General features: G+C 39.7%; 1 protein-coding gene across 6 annotated transcripts; it reads left to right on the top strand.

Annotated features, from left to right (window-relative positions):
• Positions 1–1,429: 1,429 nt before the first annotated feature.
• Positions 1,430–15,931, top strand: KRCC1 (lysine rich coiled-coil 1). Of its 6 annotated transcripts, none has more exons than XM_061155304.1 (6): positions 1,430–1,643; positions 10,579–10,685; positions 11,481–11,593; positions 12,559–12,677; positions 13,056–13,091; positions 14,576–15,931. In XM_061155304.1, the coding sequence occupies exon 6, from the start codon at positions 14,595–14,597 to the stop codon at positions 15,366–15,368; it is 774 nt and encodes a 257-aa protein (XP_061011287.1). In that variant the 5' UTR covers positions 1,430–1,643; positions 10,579–10,685; positions 11,481–11,593; positions 12,559–12,677; positions 13,056–13,091; positions 14,576–14,594; the 3' UTR covers positions 15,369–15,931. The 6 variants fall into 6 exon arrangements, with proteins under 6 accessions (XP_061011287.1, XP_061011283.1, XP_061011286.1 ...); XM_061155300.1 differs by having other exon boundaries at positions 12,559–12,754; XM_061155303.1 differs by lacking the exon at positions 12,559–12,677.
• The last annotated feature ends 112 nt before the right edge of the window (positions 15,932–16,043 follow it).

The following is a 16,043-nucleotide window of genomic DNA, read 5'->3' as shown; positions in this document are numbered from 1 at the left end:
TGCACTCTCTGCAGTGTGCAGGCTTAGTTGCTCCTCAGCATGTGGGATCTTAGAGTGAACCCAAGTACCCTGCTTTGCAAAGTGGATTCTTAACTACAGAACCAGGAAAGTCCTAGGTTTTTTTGGTTTTGGTTTTTTGTTTTTTTCAATTAATTTAATGGGAAGATAATTACAATATTGTGATGGGTTTTGCCATACAGCAACATGAATCAGCCACATGTATCAGTGCCCCCCACATTCTAAATCCTCCTCCTACCTCCTTCCTCACCCTATCCCTCTGGGTTGTCCCAGAGCACCAGTTTTGGGTGCCCCAACTTATGTAATGAACTTGCACTGGTACAAGTGCATATGGTAATGTATATGACTACCATGTGGTAACGCACATGATTTAGTGCTATTCTCTCAAAACCCTGGTGGCTCAGACAGTAAAAGTGTCTGCCTACAATGCGGGAGACCCGGGTTCGATCCCTGGGTGGGGAAGATCCCTGGAGAAGGAAATGGCAACCCACTCTAGTACTCTTGCCTGGAAAATCCCATGGATGGAGGAGCCTAATAGGCTACAGTCCATGGGGTCGCAAAGAGTCAGACACGACTGAGCGACTTCACTTCACTTCTCAAAACCTCGCCTTCTCCTACTGAGTCCAAAAGTCTGTTCTTTACATCTGTGTCTCCTTTGCTGCCCTGCATGTAGAATCGTCGGGTACCGGCTTCGTAATTGGTTTCAGACTCACTCTCCCAAGGTGAGCTGCCCCAGGAGTTTTTCCTCTCTTCCAATGGTGGGTGCGTGCTAAGTCGCTTCAGTCCTGTCTGACTCTTTGTGACCCCATGGACTGTAGCCCGGCAGGCTCCTCTGTCCATGGGATTCTCCAGGCAAGAATACTAGAGTGGGTTGCCATTGCCTCCTCCAGGGTATCTTCCCAACCCAGGGATCGGACTCGTGTCTCTTGTGGCTCCTGCATTGGTAGCTGAGTTCTTCATCCCTCGCGCCACCGGGGAAGGCCCATGGAGAGACCAAGGAACAGCAAAGTTAAAGTTAGTCACTCAGTCGTGTCCGACTCTCTGTGACCCCATGGACTGTAGCCCACCAGGCTCCCCTGTCCATGGGATTCTCCAGGCAAGAATACTACAGTGGGCTGTCCTTTCCTTCTCCAGGGAATCTTCCCGACCCAGGGATCGAATCCAGGTCTCCCACATTGCAGGCAGACTCTTTACCGACTGAGCCACCAGGGAAATCACCAAAGAACACCAAAAGACCAAGGAACACCAAGCACCAGCAAAAGAAAGGCTAACACAAGCCAGGGTAGAAGAGAACTCGCGAAGTGGCTGACTCAGCGGGTCAGGCAACCGGGAGGGCGGGGTTTTCGAGGAGCCGGAGACTGCGCAAGCGCAGTAGCGCGGCTCGCCGCCATGGTCCCCGGTTCCGTCCAGTCAGCCGCTGGTGGTGGCGGCGACTTCCCCTCAGGAAGTCCGGTCTCCGCCTCCTTCTCCTCCTCTTATCCCGCCTGTTCGGCAGCGGCGGAGGCGGCGGTGCGGCAGCGGTTGTTCCTGCCTCTCCGCCACCTCCACCTCGGCCTATCCCCGGGCTGGCGGCGCTGGCGGGGAGGGGGACAGTAGTTGTAGACGCTGCCCCTGCCTCAGAGAAGGTGAGTTCCCGCCCCGGCGGCGGGGGCGGCCCGGGCCTTCAGCCCCTCCATCCTGCGACCCGGTAAAGGCCCGGCGCGCCCGGAGAGTGCGAAATGGCGGAGCGGACAGGACCTGAGACTCTCCGCTCCCCTCCCCACCCGTCACCCCTGGGAAACGGGCGCCGGGCTCCCACGTGGATCGCGGAGGGAGAAGGGACGTCTCCGCTGCCGGGGGAGCTGAGGTTGGAGCGGGAGAGAGGCGACCCGGCCGAGACTGTAGATCTAGAGTGTCAGGGCGAGGGAAGGGGAGGATGTGATGGGGACAGAGGCAAGGAGAGGAAAGGCCCCAGACGCGGAAGGGCGTAGACCTGCGCTGGGTGAAATTCAACATCCTGGAAAGTAGCGACCTCACTCACACGGAGGGAGAAGTGGAGTCGGAGTTTGGGGAGAATAGGAAGTAAACACGCGAGCCCAAAGGTCCTGGGGCCCTGGAGGAAGAGAAGAGGGGGTGAAGTTTTTGAGGGATCACTTCGCAGAGTTTCCCCGGGTTTTTTGAGGATAACACCATTTAAAACAAGCCTCCAAGATGTACAGGCTCATCTTGATTAGTGGTGTGAGTTTTAATAGGTACCTGCCAGTGTCAAAGCAGGACTTGAGTTAGGGCGGCTAAAACAACTTTTATTCAGTAACTACTGATAGTAGGAAAAAGACTGAGCTCCATTCCGACTTTTCGCAGAAGTGACTGGGAGTCTTAAATGAAGGAATGGGGAAAGGTGGGGTTCAAGTAGAGTCGGGGAAGTGCGGAATTACAAAGGGTTGGGCAGTGTCAGCTTGCTGGCAGTTACGGAAGTGAGAATTCTGTTTTCCCGAAGAAACTGGGAGACAGAGGCTCTGAAATACATGATCATCACATTTCAAAGGAATGACTTTCAGATCACGAGACTCAGACACTCCCGAGCTATAGGAGACAGAAATACTTTTCAAAGAGACTGAGGAAGGGTTCGCAATTGTAAACCCTTTAGTAAGAACTGTATAAAAGAGAGCCCAGGGACCTCATCAGGTGGTGGCTAGAACAAACAGTAAATATTTTTTGACAGCCGTGAGCCTTTCCAGACCTGAGCTCAGCGATGGGGCTGGTTCATTCGAACTTGACCATGTTAAAATTTGGTCAAGTCTCTGCAAAAGTTTGAAAGGAGTATACCTGCCTAGAGCTTTTAGAGTTTTCACCAATTCATTTTCCCTAAGACAAAGAGCTACTTCTTGACCATTTCCATCTAAGAGATGTTTGAGTTCTTACAAGTACTGTATACCTGCAAATAAACTGCTGGTTCCAAACTATGAGTTTAGCCTCTAAGGCAGTTTTTTTTTTTTTTTTCTCTAAGGCAGTTTTGAAAATGATTTTGGATGGTGGAGCTTGATCCCACTGCAGAAAATTCTAGTAGAACATTCAGCCATCTTCAGTTTCATAGTTAATTTTTAGTATTTGCAGTGTTGCCTCATGTTGCTTTTTGTCTCCAGAGAGACAAAACCAAAACATTATTTTTGGTGGAAGCCGGAACATTGTTGGATAATTTAATTTTCCTTTTTCCTGAGGGACAGCAGTAAATATAATAACTTCATTAAAATAATTTTTATTTTCATCTTCCACAGTATACTCTATTTTTGTGTAATCTTAGATAATCTTTTATACCTTTCACTTGGAGGAATGGCAAAGCAGTAAAATATTATAAATTTCTTAGAACATTTTGTAAGTATTTTACATAAATTCCATTCACTAAAAATGGAAATCAGAAACTGCAACCAAATGATGTTTCATTAAGTACCTTAGTGATAGCAACTTTTAGAAGACTAGGTTTAGTGTCTTCAATCAGCCTGGGTTAGTATTACTGTTCTGAGATTAAAAAAATAAAATCTGAATTTTCTGCTTTCATACCAAACTTCCTGCCTTTCACTAACAAGCCTGAGCTGTTCAAGATGTCAAGACTAAAATTCAGTTTAGCTTCCATAGCTACATCACAGAAATTTGGAAACAGTTTCTCATGGGGAAAAAAACCCAGCTTTTGCCAGAGTGGGTTTTTTTGTTTTTTGCAATGACTTTGAATATGTGCAGTTACTAAAGACTAAACAAAATCAGTTCAAAACAGAGTGTTGGCAGGCAGTTATCTCTCTGTACTGCTTCAAGGTGGTTATGTGGGCATAGGAGTCGATTAAATAGATTCTAGTGCTAATTTCTCAACTAGCTGTATGACACTTAAGTCCCAAACTTTCTGAACTTGTTTTGCCATCTGTGAGGAGGGGAGTTGGACTAGCCCAATTGAGTGACTATCACAAACAGATGCTTTTGCCCCACCCCTACCTTAGAGGACAGTTGCAATGTTTGGAGACTTTTTTCCTTGGTTTTTGCCACTGGACAAGGAACGGCTTGGTGAGCAGTACTGCTGGTATCTGCTAGATGCCAGAGATGCCACACACAACATGAAATGCACAGGGCACCAACATAGACACACCACAACCTCCACAAAGGATTATCCTACACGAAATGTCAGTGTCAAGGTTGAGGAAGTCTGCACTAACCAAACTGAGGACCTCGCCAGCTTTAAAATTATGAAGTGGTTTGGCTTGGCTGTGTACTAGAACAGCAATTCATAAAACGTGAAACTTTGACTTACAATGGCCATCAAATGACGTTCAAAGAGTAGTGAGTTACAGCTGAGGTTTTGTTAGGATTTGGAAAATAGAATTTACTACCTAAAAATTACCTCTTGTCACTTTTAAGTAAATATCCTTGTTCATTGTTCAGTTAAGTGCTGCTTAACAAATGGTAAATATTTGATATGCTATTTAAAACATAAATTATGTTTTAAACATAAATAAAACATTAAATATGCTATTTAAAACACTGGTAGGACCCAGTATATTTTTAGTTTAGATATTTATAAACACCTAATGTAATTTCCAATTGTACATGAGCCAGAAGAGAAAAAAAAATTTGTCTAGTACTTAGCCAGTATCTTTTTTTCTTAAGATTCCTCCAAAAGGTGTTTGAGAATTGTCATCCTTTCAATTATTAAATTCCACTCTCCATTTTCAAGATCCTGAAAGGACTATTAAAACTCCTGATCCATTTTCACCTATAGCTGTAGTACTTATGAAGGAGCTTCTCTTAAACTGGGCTTGATAATAAAGATCAGTAAGGATTAAGAATTTGCAAGCAGGGAATATATAGAAGGTGTAAATTACAAATAGGAAATTGAGAAATTAAACTCAATCACAAAAACTCAAATACCACATGACCAGACTTACCTGAAAAGAAATATACATCACATTTATGGTGAAAGTGTAGTAAGATTTTCCAGGACATTTTGTAATTCATTAAAAGAAATTTCTCAAATATTTTTGACAGTTAAAAACTTTTCAGAATAATAATATTCCTAAGAAATCAGTAGAAACAAAACCACAGCAAACAGTTCTTTCCAATCTGGCTTTTTAAAAGAAGATTAGACTCATTTTGAGAACAAAGAACATTTCTAACTACTTACTGAATCTAACCCATTTACATAGCAATTGTCTGAAGTGTTCCTTTGTTTTTTCGCAGAGATTCAAGACAAATGACAGAAAATCAAGCTAATAAGCCCTTATATTTATTCAGAAACCATTTAGAGCCCCTCCCATGAACCAGGTTCTTAAGTTAGGACGTGATCATTCTTACTGACCTATTTACATTTTCTGACCTTTTAGAAGGACTGGTACATATTTGATGACGTTCTGATTTGGGCCCAAGGCCAATGTCTGCCTTGGGCCCAAGTAAAACTAATTTCTTAGTTGATCTAGTCAAGATCCTTGAGCTAGCTAGCTATAGGTTACTTACAATGATTGATTTTCAAACCATTTGGTGTGCTCAGTCACTCAGTCATGTCCAACTCTGTGACTCCATGGACTGTAGCCCACCAGGCTCTTCTGTCCATGAAATTTTCCAGGATAGAATACTGGAATGGGTTGCCATTTCCTTCTCCAGGGGGTATTCCCGACCCACGAGTTGAGTCCAATTCATGAGTGGATTCTTTACCAAAGGCTCAGTTTAAATAAAGACAGGAAATTCCCTGACTCTCTAATGGTTAGGAATCAGCACTTTTCCTGTTGGAGCCTAGGTTGGGGAACTAAGATCCCACAAGCTGTACAGCACAACCAAAATAAATAGACATAAATTTTGTATTACATGTGTAACCAGTAATCCCAATTAATGATTTTGTTGATTCCTTTATGTTTTGTCATTGGAAATGTGCCATAGCAAATCCTGTTACTTTTGTGGTTGTATTAGTGTAAAATAACTATAAGTCATCCAGTTCTATGGCAAACTCATAGGTCATATACTAATCTCATTTCCTGAAAAGGCAAGGTTAATAACTAACTCAGTTAAGAATATTCATGATGCTAGAAAGTATACACTGCATCTCTCAAAACTTCTTAAAGGGAATTTGACCCTCTGGTAAAAAGGAATACAGCAGCATACTTTGGTTAAGAGAACGGAATCAGTTACCTAGTCTCCTAAAACAGCGGTCCCCAACTGTTTTGGCACCAGGGACCAGTTCTGTGGAAGATAATTTTTACACAGACTGGGGAATGCAAGCAATGATGATCGGCTATAAATACAGATGAAGCTTTGCTTGGTCGCTGGCCACTTAACCTTCCACTCTGCAGCCCCGTTCCTAAGAGGCCATGACAGTTAACTGTCTGTGGCCCAGAGGTTGGGAACTCCTTTCATGATATATGCTGTGCTCTGGTCTTCCCTAAGGTTATAACAGTATTAAAAGATTGCCAAACTCAAGAGCCAGGAGCAAGGCAGGAATGTCTCTTCTCACCAGTTCTTTTTAGTATTGTCCTGGACATCCTATAGTCAGGCAAGGAAAAAAGATTTACAGATTGGAGAGGAAGAAATCACACTGTCTTTGTTTGCTGATACTAATGATCTGATCATCTCTGGGCTCCCTGGTGGCTCAGTGGTAAAGAATCTGCCTGCAATGTTGGAGATTCAAGTTCAGTCCCTGGGTCGGGAAGATCCCCTGGAGAAGGAAGAGGCAACCCACTCCAGTGTGAAATCTCATGGACGGAGGAGCCTGGCAGTTCACAGTCCACAGGGTCACAGAAGAATCAGACACGGCTTAGCAACTAAACAACAACAAATGATCATCTATGTAGAAAACCCCAAGGAATTTTGAAAAAGCTACTAGAATAAGTGAGTTTAGCAAGGACACAAAGTACAAGGTTAATATACAAAACCAATACTATCTGTAAATGTTAGTAACAAGCAATTAGACATCGAGATTTTTAAAAAATACTATTACCTGTTGCATGAAAAAAACAAAATACTTTTGGGTAACTTCAACAAAGTATAGTGAATGGTACATAACACTGCTGAGAGAAGATGCAAATGGTGGGGAAAATGTCCTTTAATGCTTCTTAGTGAACTCACTTGAGAAGTGTAGTACTGTGTCATTAATTTGGTATATTTAAATAAGAGTTTATTAAAGGGAAACTAATTACACCTAAAACTTGCCAAATTAACATTCTAATTTTGCTCAAACATTTTTCCTTCAGTGATTAAAGGTATTTAATAAGTATTTTTAAAAACTTAGTTTTAATGTCATGTCACAACACAAATCAGGTAGTGTCCTGTGGGCATGAAAATTTTTAGTAAATTTTTCACTCGAGTTGATTTACTCATCAAACCTATTAAACCTATTGTGGCATATTAAAAACATATATTATATGATGCAAAAGTTAAATTCAGGTTTTGCAATTTCTAAAAGGGTGATTGTATGCTTGCTTAGTGGTGTCCAACTCTGTGACCCAATGAACTGTAGCCTCCCAGGCTCCCCTGTCCATAGAATTCTCCAAGCAAAATTACTGAAATAGGTAGCTATTCCCTTCCTCAGGAGATCTTCCCGACGCAGGGATCAAACCTGGTCTCCTGCATTGCAGGCAGATTCTTTACATCTGAGCTGCCAGGGAAGCCCCTGAAAGAGTGATTGGAGTGTAACAAATTTTCTGACAAGACTAGAATTAGGAAAAGTGGAGTGGTTCTTAGTATTTTATTAAATACTAAGTCTTTTTAGACAGTTTTGAATTGCAAGTAATTCATACTCCTCATTTTTCATATTTAACTCAGTAGTTCGCGCGCAGTGTTTGTATTACTTTAGCTTTTGCAATGGCTTTACCTACTAACACTGAAATAAGACCAAGCCTTGTACAGATATTGAATAACAAGGTACATAGTTTAATTTCTCCAAATAAAAGATTACAGTTTCTTTCTATTTGCACTATATCTTTCCTGGAAGTGAATGGCATTGTGGATAGTCATCTATAACTAGACTTGTGGTATACAAATAGGAACATCAAGTTTTCAGAATTTTGCTAGATTTTTTTCACAAAAACTAACCCTAATCTGAGAAAAATACTCCAAATGAGTTTCAGAAGAAACAAACTATTTCTTGCTTGAGACCTAATACCAACTGGTAAATAGATTGGGTGTTTCTGCTTGACATTCCATTATTCTTTTAGACATCAAAGTACATATAGCAAACATTAACACAGGACATAAACTGAAATCTTATAATAGTTGATTTAAAATCAGCAATCAGAAAAGATAGTAAGAATCAAGTTGAACTTTGATCTTTCATTTAAAAAAAAAAGGTCCTTCTGAAACATGAGTTAGCTTGAAATGCAAAGAATTAGGTACTCCTGTCAGGCACTCCTGACTTGTATAGCCATAATCTTTTCTTTATTTGGCTTTCTGTAGTTACTGGAATGGGCTTTTAGATGGCTCAGTGGGTAAAGAATCTGTCTGCAATGCAGACGAAGGAGATGCAGGTTCCATCCTTAGGCTTGGAAGACCCCATGGCAACCCACTCCAGTATTCTTGGCTGGAGAGTCCCATGGACAAAGTAGCCTAGCGGGCTACAGTCCATAGGGTCCCAAACGGTCAGATACGACAAGCAACTGAGCACACAGTTACTGGAATAATTGGTTGGAAAAACATTTCACTTAAATGGATGAAATCCCGAATAACAACAATAGCAACAACAAAAAAACAGCATTTACTATGTGTCATATACTCGTCTAAGTACTTTACATTTGTTAATTTCCTTAAGATCCACAATACCTGAGAAACTTGACCAAGCCTATATAAGTGCCAGAACTAACTCCAGGGTCCCATGTCTAGCTCCTAGAAGCAGTGAGAAAATTAACATTGTGTGGCAACCAGTAGTTCTGCATAGTTGGCTTAAGCTATGTTAGGTGGATGATCTTCCTGGAAACAAAGCCAACATTTAAAGATCCAGTTTAGGGACTTCCCTAAAGTTCAGTGGTTAAAACTCTGTGCTTCTGCTGCAGGGGGCACACAGGTGGGTTCCATCCCCGGTCTAGGAACTAAGATCCACTTGTTGCTTGGCCAGATATCTGTGTGTGTATATATGTGGTGGCTGAGACGGAACAATCTGCCTGCAATGCAGGAGACCTGGATTCAATCACTAGGTCAGGAAGATCCCCTGGAGAAGGGAATGGTAACCCACTCCACTATTCTTGCCTGGATAACTCCACGGACAGAGGCGCCTGTCGGGCTGCAGTCCATGAGATCACAAAGAGTCAGACACGACCGAGCAGTCGTGTTAAACTGTATCCAGTTTAACAAGTTAAGGTAGAATTTTTTCCCAAAACATTCATTTTAGATCTTTAAGCTCCTCTCATAAACTTTAATGAGGTTTACTTAGTTATAGCACACGGCACTCATTAAAAGTGTACAATGAGTTTTTGGTAGATATTTGACATGAAACTACTTTCATAAACAAAATGCCAGGTATTTCCACCAGTTTGAACACTTTCCTCCTGCTCCCTTACAATTTATCCCTCCCTCCAGGAGGTTGTGCCTGGCAACCACTAATCTGCTTTCTATCGCTACAGATTAATTTGTATTTCTGGAACTTTTATAAGTAGAGTCATAATAGGTACTCTTATGTCTTTTTCTCAGCATGATGATTTTGTGATTCATCCATGTTGTATGTATTGCTATTTTGTTCCTTTTCACCGCTGAATAATTCTGTTGTATGGATATACCACACTTTGCTTATGCATTCCCCTGCTGATTGAGTTGTTTCTGTTTTTGGCTATAAGAAATAAAGCTGCTATGAATATTCATGTACAGGTGTTTGCATGGACATGTTTTCATGTCTCTTGGGCAAATACTTATGAGTGAAATGACTGGGTCCTATAGTAGGTGTTTAACTTTTAAAGAAACTGTCAAAACTATGTACCATTTTAGATTATAACTAGTAGCAAATGCCAAGATTAAAAGAATCTGAATTTTAGAGATCGTCAGAGATGAGAATGGTGGCCTAAACATATAACAGGATAGAGTATAAAGTCTTGCATTTAGAAAAGTAAATCAATTACATTAAGAAGTCAGCCAATATGGGGAGAGAGATGCTACTGCTGGGATTTTAACAATTACAAAGGTCAGAAATCAGAAACATGTCTGCTCTAAGACACAAAGTACTAAGGCTGGATGCCCCAGATCATTTCCCTCAAGTCCAGAGTCCTACTGTAATGTACCCCAGTAACTTCTCCTTCAGAACAGTATTTTCTGAACTAAAAAAATACATTATTGTTGTTTTTCTTCACTAAATCATATCCAACTCTTTGTGACCCCATGAACTGCAGCATGCCAGGCTTCCCTGCCCTTCACTGTCTCCTGGAGTTTGCTAAAGCTCATATGCAATATCAGAGCCTTGCTAAATGTTTTCATACTGAAATTGCCATTCCAATGAGCAAAAAGCTAGTACTTTAGCCTTGTAAGCAGTCTTAACTTCAGAAGTTAAGATTTAATATGGTATATGAAATGATACAGGGTTGAAGATTGAAAATATTATCATAAATGTCTTACCTGCCTTTATTTTATTCATAGATACCACTTTGAGTGAGCAAAGACCGAACATTTTACAGATACATTTTGTAGAAGGCTTATAAGAACTAGTGCCATAATTTGAATCATAATGGATTTCACATTATGAGGTAGGTTGAAAATAAAGGACATCTCAATTGTTAGCATTATTTATACTGAAGCATTATTTATATGTATTTATCCTGAATTATTTATATATTTTATACTAATACTTTGACTTGAAAGCAAGTGAAAGTGTAAGACTTTTAGTTCAGACTAAATATAGTAAAATTCCTGAGTAAAACTCGCAAGTGCTGTTTTCAAATTCAGAGGTGTAAATTTTGGATCACTTTCTCTAAAATAAACAATATTACTTATTTTTCAAGTGTAAAATACACACTGGGCTTCCCTCTTGACTCAGACAGTAAAGAATTCACCTGCAATGCTGGAGACCTGGGTTCGATCCCTGTATTGGGAAGATCCCTTGGAGGAGGGCGTGGCAACCCACTGCAATATTCTTGCCTGGAGAATCCCCATGGACAGAGGAGCCTGGCAGGCTCCAGTCCCTGGGGTCGCACAGTCAGACACGACTGAATGATTAAGCACAGCACAAAACACACACTCAAAAAGTTGGCTTTGCTTTCAGATTTACAGGAAGCAAAATAAGAAATTGAAGGTGCATTTTGTGAGTTTTCAGATGATTGATCTATGTTGATGTAATTCTAAACTTTGAATTATTTAATCATTATAATAAGATTGTGCTTGCAATATTGTAGAGCAATTAACTTCAATAACTTCAAACCTCAAAATAAAGCAAGTTTAATTTTTTTTAGAAAAAAGAAAAGATTGCTTGGTTTCAGGTGAAGGGAAGTGGAATATTGGGCAAAAATAGATTTTTTTTTAATCTCTGCTGTCATGGTTTTTAGCTCCTCAGTTGTTGCACAGTCTCGCTATTTGGAGAAAGTTCATGCTAAAAAACGGAAGCAATTAATGAGTGAATATGATCAGATTTCTCCACCAAGGTCTCAATCTGATAAGGGTAAGGTTCAGTTCATGTCTTCATTGATCTCTGCACCATCTGTGATCTTTTGGGGTTGGCTTTTTTTTCACTCTGCATGTCTTCAGGTTTCATCTGTGTTACACCATTTTGTAGTACCTCATTCGTTTATATTGCTGAATAATATTCCATTGTGTGAATTGCCACATTGTGTTTATCCATTCATCAGCTAATGAACATTGATTGTTTCTAATTTTAGCTGTCAGTAATAGTGCTGCTGTGAACATTTTTGTAGAAGTTTTTGTGTTGACAATAGATTTCCATTTCTCTTGGGTATATATATAGGAGTGAAATTGCTAGGGTTATGTGGTGACTCTGTGTTTGACATTTTGAAGAACTGCCAAACTGTTTTCCAAAGTTGCTGTACCATTTTACATTCCCACCAAGAATGAGTGAAGTTTCTGGTTTTTCCTCCTCTTTGCCAACACATTATTTATTATCTATCTTTTTGATTATAGCCATCCTATGAGTATGAAGTAAAATCTTTTTTTTTAATCTTTTTATTATAAAACATTTTTAAACATAAAAATAGAGAAAACAGTATTATGACACCTTCTGTACTTATCATCCAGTTTTGACAATTATGAACATCTTTTTAATCTTATTAGTGACTTTTTAAAAGTAGCTTTATTGAAGTATAGTTGAGATATGTACAGGAAACTGTACATATTCCAGGTATATAATTTGATAGGTTTGAAACATATGTATTGATGAAATTGTCACCATAGTTAAGATAGTAAACGTATCATGCCCCCAGAAATGCCCCTTATAATGCTGTGCTGAGTTGCTCAGTCATGTCCAACTCTGTGCAACCCCATGGACTGTAACCAGCCAGGCTCCTCTGTCCATGGGGATTCTCAAGGCAAGAATATTGGAGTGGGTTGCCATGCCCTCCTCCAGAGGATCTTCCCAACCTGGGGATCAAACACAGCTCTCCCACATTACAGGTGGATTCTTCACTGTCTGAGCCACCAGGGAAGCCCAAGAATACTGGCATGAGTTGCCGTTCCCTTCTCCATTAGATCTTCCTGACCCAGGAATGGAACCAGGGTCTCCAGCATTGAAGGTGGATCCTTTACCAGCTGAGCTTCCTTCTACTTTTTCCTGACTACTTTTTCCCAGGCAACCACTGTATTGCTATAGGTTGGTTTTCCTTTTTCAAGAGCTTTATGTACATGGAATCATGAATTATGTACTCTTTTCTCAGGCTTCTTTGAGTCAGTTTGATTATTTTGAGATTCATCCATTTCGTCAAGTGTATCAGTAGTCTGATCCTTTTTATCATTGATTCCATTATATGGATATGCCACTGTTTGATTTATGCATTTATCTGTTGATCAATATTTGGGGTTTTTTTTTTCTCTTTCTGGGGCTATTACACATAAAACTGCTGTGAATATTCATGTATAAGTCTTCATGTGGACATGTATTTCCTTCTCTTTAGGATAAATATCTAGGAGTGGAATAACTGGATCATATGGTAGGTGTATGTCTAACTTCCTTAGAAACTACCAGGCTATTTTCAAGCAGTCGTACCATTTTATATCCTACCAGCAATATATGAGAATTCCAGTTGTTCTACATCCTCACCAATCTCTTTAATTTCAGTCATTCTAGTGAGTGCATGGTGATATCGCTTTGTGGTTTTAATTGACATCTACTTGATGATGAATGATATTGAGCATCTTTCAAGTGCTTATTGTCCATTTGTATATATTCTTTTCTGAAGTGTCTGGTCAAAATTTTTTTGCCCATGTTTAATCATTATGTTGCATTTTGCTCTAGTCAGAATTTTTCTACTATTTAAGTTGAATAGGAGCTAAATTTTCTGGCTCACCAAATTAGGCTTCATTTAAACTTCCTTTTTAAAGTCAAATTGCCAGTAAAACTAGCTGATCATTGGTGACTCTAGATTGCTGTCAGACTTGTTTCTGTTAAAGGAAGGAACTACATGGGTTATACTGCCTCATAATTTTTGGAAATAAAGCATATCACCAAAAATATCACCAAAATTATCTTCTCATACTAAGTACATTTTCTGCTATATTTGTAATGCAGGATTTGAGGTGGGGGACAGAAAGAGAAATAGTAGTTGTACTGCCCCATTCCCAAAAACATAAGCAAAGATTAGCATATCTGCTTGAAATTTCTTCTGAAACTTTTCTCTATATAAATCCATACCCACTCTGAGCTTTCACTTCCATTTTCCTCTTAACCCTCCCACGAGCTCTTTAATAGAGAAAAAATCAGAAGGCATTCTAGAATGTCTTTTCCACCAATCAGAAATAACAGAATGAAATCCAATTCCCTATGCAGAAGACACAGAACTCTGTTCCCTCATCTTTTCTCATGCCCTATACCTAAGAGTAGTTTAGTCTCATAGCTGGATTTCTAATTTCCAGCATTCCCAAACCATTTTACAATTTTATTTTTAAGTCTTACAATACTGTTGTCTGGTGAGTATGTATGTTTATTTTATTTTGAGTGAACAGAAGATTTTAAAAATTACCTCTCTATGGTTTGTTACTTTTCTTAGACAACAGTGTTCAAGAATCTGAACTTTAGAAATTATTTGAACACTCAGATCAGGCCGCTCACCATGGATGTGTTAGTCCTTCTATCCATACATCCCTACAAGCCTTACATTTTTGGCCCTACAAAAGAATTATACATTAAAAAAAAAAAAAAAAAAGAATTACACATGTCAGCTCCTTGTCTCCTTCATCTCACTTCTGAGAAGGATAAAATTACTTGTGAGTGGCGTAAGCAATATTTGACTTCCTTATGCTCCTTTTTGGCATATAATATCTTGATATTTAACTTTTACACCAAAGTAGATTTTAATTTTGGGATAGGGGAAGGGGCTTCTTTATTTTGTCTTTTGAGACTCTTCAAGAGTAAAGGAAATATTCAGAATTAAATAATCTAGTAAGAAGAATTTTCTCCCATCTTTTCTACCTACAGAGAATCCCTTGTCAAGCTAATGAAGCATTCAAAGAAGACTTATGACTCTTTTCAAGATGAACTTGAAGATTATATCAAAGTGCAGAAAGCCAGAGGCTTAGAGCCAAAGACTTGTTTCAGGAAGATGAGAGAGGATTATTTGGAAACCTATGGGTACAAAGAAGAGGTCGACTCTAGACCCAGGTGTAGAATGTTTGAGCAAAGACTCCCATATGGAACCGTCCAAACCTACCCAAGATCATGCAGTATTTCACAAAGAGTGGAAAAGCAGTTACCTCAATGGCTACCAGCTCATGACAGCAGGCTGAGACTAGACTCCCTGAGCTGCTCTCAGGTCACCAGGGACTGTTTCTCAGGAAAGCCTGTACCCCCGAACCTGAGTCAGCACGAGTCTAACTGTAGCGCATACAGTGTAGAATCTGGAGTTTACAGGCACCTCTCCTCAGAAAATAGTACCAGTGCCCATCAGGCTAGTTATAAACACATACACCAGAAGAGGAAAAGGCACACAGAGGAAGGCAGAGAAAAGCCAGAGGAGGAGCGGCCCAAGCATAAGAGGAAAAAAGCTTGTGAGGAAATAGATTTAGACAAATACAAGAGCATCCAAACAAGCAAAACAGAGGCAGAAACAGTCAGAGTCAGTACAGAAAAGCTTAAGAACCGGAAGGAGAAAAAAAGCCGAGATGTAGCCTCTAAGAAAGAGGAACGTAAGCGCAGAAAAGAGAAAAAGGAACAAGGCCAAGAAAGGACAGAGGAGGAAATGCTTTGGGACCAGTCTATTCTTGGATTTTGAAGCTCTTGCATTGGTTCCCCCAGGGTTATACTAATAGTTGAGAAGCTTGGTTTTACAGTGTTCATGTTCAAATCCCTCTTCTTACATGAGCAGGTACAAAGGCTAAGAGAACAGGAAACAGAGTACGCTTGCTATCCAACATGGAAATATTTTTCCTCATTTTCTAAAATCATTACTACATTTTTCTTATACATAATGTAATTTCCCTTAACGAGAGTGGCTCTGCTTTTATTCATCTGGTTGCTGTGATGGTGGAAGTATTTTTCCCTTGGGAGGTCATTTATATTTAAGTAAGATTAATAGGCTTAACAGAGTCTGTTTCTTGGTTGGGTTTTAGTTTGGGGTGGGTATTTTTACATTCATTAGTTTTCTCTGTGAAGCAATTTAGATAGATATTTTCTTCTGTTAGATCTAACTTGCAGTATATTTTCTAGATTGAAAAGTGGAAAATGACATACATTATAATAAGCTTAAGTTACATACAGTTTTAAAAAAGAGTCTTGATACAAAATCAGTTTATATTCTGGAAATGTTTATAATATAATAAAGTTCTAATTTCTACATTTCTGTTTGTTGTTTGTTTTGTGTCAATGATCTGTTCCTATTCAATGAATATTTTCTTCTGGAAGAGCAATAGCCAAGTAAATTTAAACCCACTTTTTGGATAGAAATCTC

The sequence above is a fragment of the Dama dama genome, chromosome 11 (genome assembly GCF_033118175.1).
Source record: "Dama dama isolate Ldn47 chromosome 11, ASM3311817v1, whole genome shotgun sequence".
NCBI classification, from domain to species: Eukaryota; Metazoa; Chordata; class Mammalia; order Artiodactyla; family Cervidae; genus Dama; species Dama dama.
This window is presented reverse-complemented; position numbering and strand designations above follow the sequence as displayed.